Source organism: Myotis myotis, unplaced genomic scaffold, assembly GCF_014108235.1.
Source record: "Myotis myotis isolate mMyoMyo1 unplaced genomic scaffold, mMyoMyo1.p scaffold_m19_p_6, whole genome shotgun sequence".
Classification (NCBI taxonomy): Eukaryota; Metazoa; Chordata; class Mammalia; order Chiroptera; family Vespertilionidae; genus Myotis; species Myotis myotis.
The window spans coordinates 37,577,724-37,591,896 of record NW_023416368.1 but is presented as its reverse complement, the minus strand read 5'-3'; the positions used below and the strand labels follow the sequence as shown (position 1 = coordinate 37,591,896).

General features: G+C 50.3%; 1 protein-coding gene across 13 annotated transcripts in view; it reads right to left on the bottom strand.

The window, feature by feature from the left end:
- Window positions 1-5,583: 5,583 nt before the first annotated feature.
- SMURF1 (SMAD specific E3 ubiquitin protein ligase 1) overlaps window positions 5,584-14,173 on the bottom strand; it is an 86,258-nt gene continuing 77,668 nt past the window's right edge. For 2 of the 13 annotated variants that reach the window (XM_036315689.1, XM_036315691.1), the window contains 4 exons: window positions 13,539-13,659; window positions 12,379-12,580; window positions 10,979-11,063; window positions 5,584-8,691 (listed from right to left, as the gene is read on the bottom strand). In XM_036315689.1, the coding sequence (XP_036171582.1) occupies window positions 8,592-8,691; window positions 10,979-11,063; window positions 12,379-12,580; window positions 13,539-13,659 (508 nt within the window). In that variant the 3' untranslated portion in view covers window positions 5,584-8,591. Of the gene's footprint in view, window positions 8,692-9,305; window positions 9,666-10,978; window positions 11,064-12,378; window positions 12,636-13,538; window positions 13,660-14,173 lie in introns of those variants that run through there. The other 11 variants (XM_036315690.1, XM_036315692.1, XM_036315683.1 and 8 more) reach the window with 8 other exon arrangements.

Genomic DNA, 14,173 nt, shown 5'->3' with positions numbered 1-14,173 from the left:
AAAGAGAGAATCTTAAAAGCAGCAAGAGAAAGAAACTCAGTTACCTACAAGGGAGCACCCATACGACTGTCAGCTGATTTCTCAACAGAAACTTTGCAGGCCAGAAGGGAGTGGCAAGAAATATTCAAAGTGATGACTACCAAGAACCTACAACCAAGATTACTTTATCCAGCAAAGCTATCATTCAGAATTGAAGGTCAGATAAAGAGCTTCACAGATAAGGAAAAACTAAAGGAGTTCATCACCACCAAACCAGTATTATATGAAATGCTGAAAGGTATCCTTTAAGAAGAGAGGAAGAAGAAAAAGGTAAAGATACAAATTATGAACAACAAATATGCATCTATCAACAAGTGAATCTAAGAATCAAGTGAATAAATAATCTGATGAACAGAATGAACTGGTGATCATAATAGAATCAGGGACATAGAAAGGGAATGGACTGACTATTCTTGGGGGGGGAAGGGTGTGGGAGATGCGGGAAGAGACTGGACAAAAATCGTGCACTTATGGATGAGGATAGTGGGTGGGGAGTGAGGGCGGAGGGTGGGGCGGGAACTGGGAGGAGGGGAGTTATGGAGGGAAAAAAGAGGAACAAATGTAATAATCTGAACAATAAAGATTTAATTAAAAAAAATATGTCTATCTCGTCTCCCTCTTCCTTCCTGTCTGAAATCAATAAAAATATGTATCTAGGGGGAGAAACTAAGATGGCGGCATAGGTAAACACCAGGAAATTGTCGCCTCACACAACAATTGAAAATTACCGCAAAGGACAGAGCAAACATCATCCAGAACAACAGAAAGGCTGGCTGAGTGTAAATTCTACAACTAGAAGGAAAGAAAAGCACGCTGAGAGCCAGAGGCGCTGCAGAGGTGAAGTGCAGAGGTACGGCGGCTCGCGCGCGCGCGAGGAAAGGGGGTGGCACCTGAGGACGCGGCTGTCTTTTTGAATCACAAGCTCCCGACTGCTCTGAACTCCGGTTCCGGGAAGTCTCTGGGGACCCAGGACTCATACGGGGAGAAGCTGGGCTGTCCGGCAGCGGGCGAACTTGAAGGCGGCTTTCCCTCAGAGGTGCTTGCAGCCGTTACTGGGACACTGAGACGCGCGACTCCGGGCGGAGAATCAGCCATAGCTCCTTGATCCGCCCTTTGATTCCCTGAGACCCCGCCCCACCCAGGCTGCGGCAGAGGCTTTTGCATGTGAATGTACCTAACTGCAGCCGAGCCAGGCAGACCCGGAACTTCCAAGAGAAGGCCCAAGGCCCCGCAGCGGCTTGCATTGCTTCACAGCTGAGCCTCTTCGTGGCTCCTGCTGTGTGGCCTCAGGCAGAGGCTGAATTAGCACCTCCTTAGATCCAGGAGCCACTGTACCCAGTGGTCAGAGGGGGACCATCCAGACTGCAACTCCTCAGATCCATAAGGGACACACTCAGGGAGCAGACTCAGTGAGCACCAAAGCCCCACTGAAGCAAGTCTTGCCCCAGAAGGGTGTCTTCAGCACAGAAGTTCTCCCACTTTAGACACAGCTGATTCTCACAGCCAATTGGCCTGGAGGTCAATTCCTCCCAGTGATTCTACAACAACCAAGGCACCAAGAGTGCACCAAGAGTGTCCACCCCAGGTAACTGGGGAGGCTGAGCTACTGGGCCCTACAGGACACCTGGCGCACAGGGCCACTCTATCAACACAGGGAAGCTGCCAAAATGCGGAGACAAAGAAACAGGTCACAAATGGCAGAAATGGAGGAAAGCAAATGACTGGATATAGAGTTCAAGGCCACGTTTATAAGGTTTTTCAAGAATTTTATGGAAACCGCCGATAAATTTAATGAATCCCTCAATAAGTATAGTGAGACCATGGAGGACATGAAAAAGGACCAACTAGAAATTAAGCATACACTGACTGAAATAAAGAATAATTTACAGAGATCCAGCAGCAGACAAGAGGATCCCAAGAATCAAGTCAAAGATTTGAAATACAAAGAAACAAAAAATACCCAACCGAAAAAGAAAAAAGAAAAGAGATTCCAAAAATATGAAGATAGTGTAAGGAACCTCTGGGACAACTTCAAGCGTACCAACATCAGAATTATAGGGGTACCAGAAGGAGAGAGAGGGCAAGATATTGAAAACCTTTTTGAAGAAATAATGACAGAAAACTTCCCCTACCTGGTGAAAGAAATGGACTTACAAGTCCAGGAAGCGCAGAGAACCCCAAACAAAAGGAATCCAAAGAGGACCACACCAAGACACATCATAATTAAAATGCCAAGAGCAAAAGATAAAGAGAGAATCTTAAAAGCAGCAAGAGAAAGACAGTTACCTACAAGGGAGTACCCATACGACTGTCAGCTGATTTCTCAACAGAAACCATGCAGGCCAGAAGAGACTGGCAAGAAATATTCAAAGTGATGAACAGCAAGAACCTACAACCAAGATTACTTTATCCAGCAAAGCTATCATTCAGAATAGAAGGTCAGATAAAGAGCTTCACGGATAAGAAAAAGCTAAAGGAGTTCATCACCACCAAACCAGCATTATATGAAATGCTGAAAGGTATTCTTTAAGAAGAGGAAGAAGAAAAAGGAACTCTTACCATTTGCCACAGCATGGATGGAACTGGAGAGCGGATAAATACCACATGATCTCACTCATTTGTGGAATATAATGAACAACATAAGCTGATGAACAAGGACTGATCCAGAGACGGAGAGGCATTGATTGGACTGTCGGGACTTGGAGGGAAGGTAGGGGAGGGTGGGGGTAAGGGGGAAAGATCAACCAAAGGACTTATATGCAAGCATATAGGCCTAATCAATGGACATGGACAACGGGGGGGTGAGGGCATGAGCGGGGGTGGGTGGGGTGGGGGGGTAGAGGGTAACGTGGGGACAAGGACACATATGTAATATCTTAATCAATAAAAAATATATTAAAAAAATGTATCTAAAAAAAGGAAAGATTACATGGGAAGCTTTGCCAAAAAAAAAAAGAAGAAAAAGAAAACCATAAGAGAAACTCATTTACATTACTGTATATATTTATCAATACTCTAAGTTTACATTGTCTGCTTATAAGATGAATTATCTATGAGTAGTAACCACATCTATATTGTCATGTAAAATACTGTAAATGTTATAGGTATTACTAACATTAGACATAAAAATGAAAAGGTAATGTGAAAAAATTTATATTCACTGACAGTATGGTGATTTATCCATTGATAACAAAGAAGCAGCAATATGATTGCTTTATAATGTTCTAGTGTAATCGATACAACTGCTTCATGGTAGTTAAGGAATTCTCAAAAATTTTTTTCAATATATTTATCCAATAAAATGTGTGGTTTTTATTCAGGAAGTAGATCCATGCATGCAGTTCAAACCCATTTTGTTGAAGGGTCAACTGTACTATGAATAATTATAGGTCAACAAATGACAAATTTCTAGAAACACACAAGACTGAATCATGAAGAAACAGAAAATCTGAATGGACTTACAATGAGCAAGGAGATTAAATCAGTAGTAAAAAACCTGTCAACCAAGAAAGCCCAGGACCTTCACTAGTAAATTCTACCAACCCTTCTCAAACTCTTCCAGAAACTTGAAGAGGAAGAAACACTTCCTCATTCAGTCTATGAGGCCAAAGACACCACAAGAAAACGATAGGTTACTATCCCTCATGAGTATTGATGTAAAATCTCCAATAAAATATTAGCAAATTGAATCCTACAGCATAAGAAGGATAATGCATCATGACAAAGCAAAATTTATTCCTGGAATGCAAGGATTATTCAATACGAAATAAATCTATGTAACATACCATATAAATGAATAAAGGGGAAAAACAAATGATCATCTCAATTGATGCAGCAAAATCATTTGACAAAATTGAACACCTTTTCACGATGAAAACACCCAACAAACTAGGAACAGAAGGAAACTACCTCAACACAAGAAAGGCCACAGATGAACAGTCCCACAGCTGCTATCACACTCCAGGGTGAGGGACTGACAGCTCTCCGAAGAGCAGGTGCTCACACTCACCGCTTCTATCAGCACTGTCAGTGCTGAAGGCCAGCCAGAGCCACTAGGCCGGAAAGGACGAGAGGCATCCAGATTAGGAAGGAAGGAATGACATGGTCTGTTTACAGACATGATCCTTCTGCAGGAAACCCCAAAGAACATACATATCCACTTGACAACTACAAATGAAATCAGCAAACCACAATCAGCTGTTTCCATACACTAACAATGAACAATCCAAAAAGAAAATTAAGGAAACAATTCAATTTAAACTAGCATTGAAAAGAATACAATTCTTAGGACTGAATTTAGCCAAGGAGACAGAAGACTTATACACTGAAAACTATAGAACATTGCTAAAATAAATTAAAGAAGACTCAAGATATCTGTCTGTAATCTTTTCTGGGTACCATGGCCCTGTCAAGTTGTCACATAAAATTAACGTATCACACCAAGTGTTCATTAAATGAATGGAAAAACAAAATGTGGTATATCCCTACAATGGAGTATTTATTGCTCAGCCATGAAAAAAGTAAACTTTGATATATGCTCTCACATGGATGGATCTTGAAAATATTATGCTAAGTGAAATGAATCAGACACAGAAGGACAAATATTGTATGATTTCACCTATATGAAGAACAGGCAAACTCACAGGAAGTAGAACACAGGTTACCGAGGCCTGGGGGAGAGGAGAGGAGGGGTGTTATTGGTAATGGGCACAGTTTCAGTTTGAGAAGATAGGAAGGTTTTGGGGTCAGGGATGGAGAGATTAAGAAAAAAGAAAAGCCGAAACCGGTTTGGCTCAGTGGATAGAGCGTCGGCCTGCGGACTGAAAGGTCCCCGGTTCGATTCCGGTCAAGGGCATGTACCTGGGTTGCAGGCACATCCCCAGTGGGGGGTGTGCAGGAGGCAGCTGATCGATGTTTCTCTCTCATCGATGTTTCTAACTCTCTATCTCTCTCCCTTCCTCTCTGTAAAAAAATCAATAAAATATATTTAAAAAAAAAAGAAAAAAGAAAAACTCATGGACACAGACCGCAGTGGGTGACTGCTGGGGGAGGGGAGAGGAGGTGGAGGCACAGGGGGGACAAAGGGTGATGGACTTGCCTTGGGGTGGCGAGCACACAGTGCAGGGAGCAGGGGGTGTGTGTGGAATTGTGCACCTGCAGCCTGTGTAATTTTGTTAACCAGTGTTAGCCCAATCAGTTCAATAAAAAGGAAAGAAAAGGCTTTGGGAATAGTTGTGGTGATGGTTACACAACACTGTGAAATGTATGTAATGCCACTGGGTCATATATTCATGAACTTATGCTTCAATTGATACATATTATGTGATGCATAGTTTATCATGATAAAATATATTAAAAATAAAAATAAAAACCCAAACCAACACACCCGACCAGCTGTGAAAGAGAAGTCAACAGCCCGGGACGCTCGGCCGCGCCTGCCGCGCGCTCAGCACGGCCCTCCGTGTTCGTCACCACTGACCGCCCTGCTCGAGGGGCGGGCAGGAGACTGGAATCTCGTTTCCACAGCAAAGTAACAGATGCCGATCATGTAAAGTCGTGAGTTTATTGCATATGTAACAAAATGGACCTACCCTCCCGGGTCCAGCCTGCTGTACAGTCGCTGTTTGTTTCGTGTTTCCAGCTGGTTCCATAACCACATTAAATAGAACTAGTATTTCTTTAAATACTTTCGATTTTGACATAAAACAGAACATTAGTGTACAACTTTCACAAAATAAATCAGCAATAAAAACAGTGGGAAGAATAACAAGGATAGCAGCAATACTTAAAAACAAGACATTACAAAATAAATTAAATACATTATAAAGTGGTTGAGAAACAAAAATAAACAAATTTTAAAAATTCATACTATGTTTCGGGAAGGCTGCCGTGCGGCGCGCACCTGGCTGCGGGGTGGGGCGGGCCCTGGCTCTGCACAGGCCCCTCCTGACGCTCCGCTTCGAGGACCATCGCACCTGAATGGGGACCCAGGGGCCACCACCCCCTCGGGCAGGCGGGTTCTCCCCACAGCAACCCCTTCGCTTTCCCACCTAAAGCGCTGGCAGGGGGTGGTCTGCTACATCCCTGAGGGTCGGCTGCTGACGGCTGGTGAGGGCCAGCCTGAGAGTCGGGCGGAGCGTCTGGGCAGAGGCACAGCCGAGAAGGGACAGAGGAGAGCGGGCGGGTGAGGGGCTCCCGCAGACCCAGAGTGTAGTCGTGGGAGCTCTGACCAACTGCGTGCTACACTGTTCTTTGGGGTGGTTCGAAAGGCCCAAACAGTTGTCAATATTTAAGGTTCTAGAAGTGCAATGCCACGGACAGGTAGGCCTGTTTGGCAAGAGTAAACTGGAGCTCTGGGAAGGTCTGCTTTCTAGGCTTCTCGCAGCACAGCTGACGAGGCGCCCACGGGCAAGTGTAAGTACAAAAGCAGAGACCCAGGCCTTACGGGTCCCAAGCAGCTCCTGGAGGACCAGACATGACCCTCTGGATCTCACTGAGGCGACACCTGACCGGTGAGAACAGGCGGGGCCGGCAGGTGCCGATTTGGAGGATGGTCCCCTGGCTCCTTCCCATGGCAGGAAGGCGGTTATAAAGGAGTCAAATGCAACCTTCCTGCCTCCAAGTCCTTCGCACCTCTGGACCCTTGTTTCCCGCCATAGGCAAGGTCCTACCTCCGCCGCCAGGCCTGCCAGCCCTGACGGATGTCCTCTCCTCCTCCCACCGGGCAGGCTCACAGGAGAGAGGACCTACCTGGTGGGAGGTCTGTACTTTCCATTCCCTCCTTCCAGAAGATTACGAGGACCGGAGGGAATCACTGAGCGTCTAGGATGCCCTCAGAAAGCATCGTGGAAAATGAGGCACAGGACAAGCCCCACTGGGACCAAGCGGAACTCCTGGAGACAAAGCCCACAGTTCGGCCGGGACTTAGTGACTGGACTACGTTTTCCTTCTACAGCAAGTCACACGTGACATCCCTTCTATCTGAGGCCCAGAAAGTAGCCCAGAGGCTCAGCTCTCAGAATCCATAAACTGGACAAACCTCTGTGCAGGGGGAGGGTCTGTGCATGCCCACATCAAATGACAGACTGCCTCTAGGGCAAGCCAAGGGAACCCCGCAAAATGCAGAAGCAAGTGTGCCTCCACACCCCACGGTCCAGCATCAGTGACAGCAGAACAGCGGGACAGCTGGCCAAACGTTCCTTCCAAACCCACTGACCCACAGCCGGATCCCAACGGCTAATTCAGAAGCCTCAACAGCGAAATTTCAACAGGGAAACGTCTCGCTAATGCATGACCCTGCACTTGCCTCTAAACAAAAACAACAAAAACCAGACGGGAAAACCGGAGGCCGCTGCCGTTCTTCACGGAGCTCAGCTCTCTGGAACCAAGCTGCTTGTTAAAACACTGTCCAGACTTTTGTGCAAACTGGAAAACGGCACTAGGAACTTCGGGTCTCGGCGTGCTTTGGCCTTGCTCATGACATGAAGACATCAGGGCAAGTCAATCAAGTGGCATTTGTCAGCCGCACCACCTGGCGTGGGAAATGGGTCAGGGCGGGTCTCCCTCTGCTGTCAGGGTCACACCCACACCCTCTTTTTATAAAACAGTAACTTGGGGTGGATTTCGGTCACTGAGGTTACTTGTTCCCTCGCTCCTCTTTAGGCTCGTCTGCACCAAACCAGCAGCTATAGTAACAGAATTTTGCTTTATTAGTGTAGCTGTTAGTAATTTCCGCATAATAGTTTGTTAGTATCCGAATGGCCCAGTTGAACTCTCTGCGGGGCAGGAGCCACAGCTTGGGAGCTCTGTTACGTGGTGTTTCTACTGGGAAAATATTTCAAACTGGGTAGATAATGTGGCAAAAAGGACTCTTAAAAGGAAAGGTCATTTTTCTCTCCGCAAAACAAAATTTTCAACCAGGACACGCTGGAAAGAAAGGCCCTGGCCTCCAGCTAACGCCGCCCCTGTCCCTTTACTTTCAAAAAGGGAAGCACGTTTGGGACTGAATCTCCTGCGTTGGCAGAGTCGCAGGGAGCATGTATATTACAGTAAGTTTTCAGGTGGGAGTTAATTTGTGACCAGAGCAGGCTGCTAGGACGTGAGATTTGGAATTTGAGCTGCTGAACTGGAAAGGGGCCTCAGGACTGTTCTGAGGCAGAATCGCTAGCGTAGCTACCAGGTCCAAACCCGCAGAAGGCTGAGCTCAGTTCATGACTCGGGGAGATCCTCCTGTAAACACCACAGGGCAGTGAGCCTATGGCCAGATGTTACAACTGGAGCAGAATATCCTGTGTGAGCGAAGCCAGGCTAAACCTGGCTGCATTTTATTGGATGGGTGATGGAGGGGTGGGAGTACTGTCATAAGGAGGAAAGGTGGGTGGGAGCCATGAACCAAAGTCCCCTGCCCCTCGCTCCCCAACACCGCGGCGGGGAGACGCCCCCCCAGGTCCTCGAGAATCCCGTGCCTCAGCCCGCTTGGCAGGCGGCGCGCAGAAAGCGGCAGGCTTTGGTCTGGTGGTCGTGAGCTAGAATCTGTTGCCTTTGGTTGCTCTTCACTCCACAGCGAACCCACAGGTCTCTTCCACCGCTATCAGCAGCTTCTCGTAGAGCTTTTCATAAGACTCATAAGGTGGAATGTCGATCCGGTTAAAGCTGGAACAGGACAAAAGGGCGAGAGTCATTGCTGGGAGAGTCTGGCCCTAGGTCCTGCTGCAAGGGCGGGCGGGCAGGCAGGCAGAGCATCCTCGCCGCCAGCCAGCTGTGAGTTCATGCCAGTGTGCACCTCGGTGGGGGTGGGGTGAGGAGGAGGGGAAGGCCCTGTTCCCTGGTTCTGAGGGGTGGGGAGTGGTGCGTGGACACTTCCCCTTTGTACTTTTCTGCTTCTAATGCAAAGATTTAAAAATCAACACATAGCAGCCTGGCTGGCGTGGCTCAGTGGTTGAGTGAGGACCTATGAATGAGGAGGTCGCGGCTTGATTCCCGGTCAGGGCACATGCCCGGGTTGCAGGCTCAATCCCCAGCAGGGGGCGTGTGGGAGGCAGCTGATCCATGATTCTCTCTCATCGATGGTGTTTTATCTCTCCCTCTCCCTCTCCCTTCCTCTCTGAAATCAATAAAAATATATATTACGCCAGAACCGGTTTGGCTCAGTGGATAGAGCGTCGGCCTGCGGACTCGGGGGTTCCAGGTTCGATTCCGGACAAGGGCATGTGCCTTGGTTGCGGGCACGTCCCCAGTGGGGCGCATGCAGGAGGCAGCTGATCGATGTTTCTCTCTCATCGATGTTTCTGGCTCTCTATTACTCTCCTTTCCTCTCTGTGAAAAATCAATAAAATATATTAAAAAAAATATATATATATTAAACACACACACACATACAGCAAAATAAATCTTAAGATCTTTAAAACCAAAGTAGAACTAAGTAACTATTTCCTGGGGATATCAGGACAAAGCTCTCAGCTGGTCCTCTTTGCTGTTTGTCTTGGGGAGGAGTGACGCAGTGCCAGGAACGCCACCTTTGCAGACCAGCCCCGTGGCCGGCAGTCAAACCAACCACCGCTAACGACCTGCCGCATGTCCGTTCCTCTGTGACGACCGGAGCCCCAGATGGGCAGCCTGGAAATTCCCTGAAAAACTAATAAAATGTCAAATCTCTAATGGATCAAATGAGCCTTACATTTCTGACTCTATTTCTATGGGGAAATTCATTTCCAATGTTTGTGAAAAAAACACACACACACAAAAACACCTTCTAAGAAGCTATTATCTCAACAAATAAAAAAATACAATAGTGACCAGAGCACACAGAGTGAGTGGCCTGTTGTGTTACTAAGGGCTGAGCCACTGAGGATGGCTTTTGTCAAGAAAGAGTCCGGGGAATGGTGTTGCAGCCTTTTCTCGGGGCTTCAGCATCAGAGATTTTTCACATCCGTTTCGCTCCAAGCACTAAACTGTTAAAGCAAACGCATTGCGAGGAGGGGCGTGGCCCGGTGTGTGCGCACCGCGCCATCCTGCCATCCTGCCCCCTGCTTGGGGCTCGGCAGCCTCACAGCCCTGGCCCCGCTTTACAGCTCTCAGCCATTTCGCACACGCGGAGGCCCAAAGGCACAGTGCCAGCGGCATCCGAACCCACTTCCTGGGGTTCCCAGCCCCAACCCTGCCAGCACATCCGAGGCATCGACAACAGTGGGACTGGCCCTCCTGACCCAGAGGGTGACTGTTCCTTTGATTTTTAAGCCACAAAGGAAAGAACCCATCGCACAGAAGGTTCATGCTGAGGTTACAGTTTTCAGTGCAGGTGCATTGTCACGGGCAGAGCTCTGAGAGAGAAATTGGGCCCAGGGATGTCAGCTAAGGGAAGGCCAGTGAGTCCAACTTAAAGGCTACACTCTCCCTGCTGACAGGCACACGTGTGCACACGCACACACAGCAGCGAGACCAGGGAAGAGCAGGCGGGAGCCCGTCGGAGTCACAGCCAACATCACATCTCACGACAGAACTGGTCTCACGGAAGAGGCTTCCGATGACCCTCGCAAGTGGATGCTGCCAAGTGCTCGTCCCACTGCCCGAGGTGCCCCTGCCCGCTGTCCCTGCCTGAGGTGCCCCTGCCCGCTGTCGCTGCCCGAGGTGCCACTGCACGTGGTCCCTGCCTGCGGTCCCACTGCCCGCTGTCCCTGCCCGCAGTGCCCCTGCCTGCTGTCCCTGCCCGAGGTGCCACTGCACGTGGTCCCTGCCCGCGGTCCCGCTGTCCCTGCCCGCGGTGCCACTGCCCGAGGTGCCACTGCCTGAGTGCCACTGCCCGCTGTCCCTGCCCGCGGTGCCACTGCCCGCTGTCCGTGGGACTCGGCACAAAGGAAGCGCTGAGTGCACCAATAAGACCCAGCTTAGCGCTGTGCAGAGAGCGCACTGCGGCACGGCGACGGCCCGGAGTTGTCCTTACCAGGTGTGGGCCTTCGGAAGGTTGTCTGTGTTGGCGTCGATCAGGTGGATGGTGAACAGCCGGGGCCCTGCGGCGCCTGTAGAACCTTACAGACAACATTCTAGTTACTGCGCGTCAGAGGCCGAGCCTCGACCCGCTGCGCCCGTGCCCCAGCCCAGGCGCTGTCCTCCTGGGGTCACCAAGCCCCCTGGCAGCTGCACAGCCCTCCCGTGACTAACACCCGGTGTTCAGAACGTCACAGGCAGGGAGCAAAGCCTGGGAGAACCCCCTAGGCCCCAGGGGGGTATTTGAAGGATAAAACCCTAAATCACCAGGGGTTTACGTTTAACAGGAATGTTCAGCAAGAAGGCCCACCGTGGGCGGAGGGCAGCAGTGGTGTGAGAAAGCAGATGTGCAGCCGGAAGGCTCCCGGCGGAGAAAGGAACAGACACAACTGCCTGGGACCAAGCCCAAGGGAATGGAAGTGACTTCTCACTCAGAAATCCGTAAAATACGGAAAAGTGCAGAGACTGTTTTATAAATGAAATATATCTGCTGTCACTATTAATATGCGAAGTTCAACTTTCTAAATTTTATTATATTCTTCACCTGAATCCTCTGGCTATCGGGGTTATCAAGCGACAAAAATCTAAAGTCATACAAACCCCAGGGACAGCCTGTGAGGACCTTCCTGTTGCTCGGGCTGACCACGGCCGCCAGCCTCCTCCCAAGGCACAGCCTGTGTCCACAGCCCCCCCTCCATCCACGGCCACTCCGACGGGTGAACGGGGCCCGATGAGGGAGCTGCCTGATGGCCACCCACTTGTAGCTCAGGAACCTGAGGGCCGGGGACGCTGGAGCTAATGACCCACACGGTGCTCAGCCTGCTGTGCTAGGCCAGGCCCTCGCTCCTGTCCACAGCACACGTCAAAACCGCTTTCTTTCCCCCAAACCCATCCTTTGTGCGCTCCCTCTGTCAATCAATTCTGTGGGGGAAGGGAAAGCATCGGGCTCCGCGGCTGTCCTGGCTCAGCCCCGAGTGGGTACTGCTGCTGCACAGACCTGGGCACGCAGGCCCGCCCACCGCTGAGTCCCGGGCTGCAGGGCTGGACAGGGTGTGAGCTGGGCTTTGTTTGGCTGACAGCCTCTCCTGCTCTTTGTGGGTGTTTTCTTTCAGCGTGGGGAAGGACAGCAGACACAACGGCAACCAAGAGCCTGCCACCGGGAGAGAGCGAGTGCCCCTCCACCAGGGGAGCCCCTCCACCAGGGGAGCCCTCCACCAGGCTGACCACTGGCTATGAATGCACGCAGGTCACACCGTTTCCTAGTGGCATTTCAGGAAGCCAACCCCCCACACCCCAGGTCTCCCTACACGCCCTGTGTCCACATGGTGCCGGTAGCCCCGCCTCCACGTCAGTCACCTTGCAAAGCCTTGAAGCCTTGGAGGGGGACGCGGGTGGACCCCGTCACGAACTGCAGGAGGCGGGCCCTCCTCTCCTCGTCAAAGGTCTCCACCGCCTGCCAGAACCACCGGACAATGTTGCTGTCGGCCGCGCAGTGCTTCAGCCGCGTGTTGGACTTCCAGTCGCTCAGGTCTATCTTGTCCAGGCCGCCGATGATCAGCTGGGGAGAGGTAGAGGCGGTCATTTCTAAATGTATAACGGGCACCATGACAGGCCTTCGCGGTCCCAGGACAAGAAAGGAGTTAAAGTTGGTTTCCAGTGCAAAGAAGCAACTATGTCCAAATACACTAGACACACATTGAGACAAGAATAGAGACAGACCAACAGGAGGCCCCACGCACAGCACTCCCGCTGGTCTCCAGCCCCCAGGACCACCTGGCGGCTCCCGATGGGCGCTCTCTCTCCGCCCTGTGGGGTGTGGTTCTGCACTGCCCGGGGGAGCACGGGGGGGGGGGGGGGAGCAAGAACCACTGGCAAGACTGCCCGGAGCTGAGTGTAGGGTGGGCCATGTCTCCGTGACCCCCAGGCAATGACATGGGAAGCTGAAGTCTGAGAGGGGCGGAAGCAAGGGTGTGCGCGGCTTCTGCCACTTGCGTAACTAGTACAAGGTCCTCTCCTGCAGCTGCTCCTCCGAGGCGGCTCCCTGCACTGCATGGGGGCAGAGACGAGAATCACTTTAAAGCCTGGAGCTATTTGGCACCAAACAGAGGCAGTAAGTGATGAATGCCGTGCCGTGTTGAGGACAGGAAGTATGACTCGAAGACAGTAAACTGTCTGAGTCTAATAACAACAGAGTGAAAGCAGAAAGCTGACATGCGGGAGAAGCTGGCGGCAACGAGACACTTTCCTGGCTCTGCGGGGACTCACTGCTACAGACCGAGATCGCAGAAGCCACAGCGCACCTGGAACAGGCCCCAGGCTGTCCGACTCGCTGCCACCACGGAGACACTGACCACTGGCTATGAACGCACGCAGGTCAGTGGCCTTCTAACCCGCTCAGACACCCTCCGCGCCCCTCTCGCACTAGCCCTGTGTTCGCCCGGGAGCCCCCACACACTCCGGTGCAGCCTCACTCTGCGCCTTTAGCCCTGCCCTGGCCCAGCAAGTGGAGCACGCACCTCTAGTTCCTTCTGGTCAAAGGGCTTCAGTAAGTGCTGAGGAATGAGCTCATTAAACCCCTTCTGAAGAGCCAAGAACTGGGCTTCGATTCCTCTCATAAACCTCCAATTTACGTATAACCTGGAAGGAAAAGTCACAGCTTGGAAGCAATTCCAATAGTTCATGAAAAAACTTTTCTCCATGAGCAGGTTCTGACATCTGCTGTTTCGCACCTTGCCACCTGGCCGCCCTGACACCCGCCAGATGGGAGCCCTGACCTAAGTTACAGGTTAAGATAAACCACACAGGTTAAAATATACCAGTGCCTGGTATGTTCTGCTTCATTGCTAGAAACAGCAGTAGGTTTACCCTGACTGTCCCAGCAACTGGCACAATTTAAAAGTATACTTGAAAATGAAGTGCAGGATGTGGTGAGAACCACACACCAGTCTGGCAGCTGGAGCACACAGAGAGGACCATGTTTCTATTTTTATTTTTTTGTCAATCCTCACTTGAGGACATTTTTTCCATTGATTTTTAGAGGAAGGGGAGAAGGAATATCTATATCACACACACCTATCTATCTATCTATCTATCTATCTATCTATCTATCTATCTATCTATGAGAGAGAGAGAGAGAAGCATTGATGTGAGA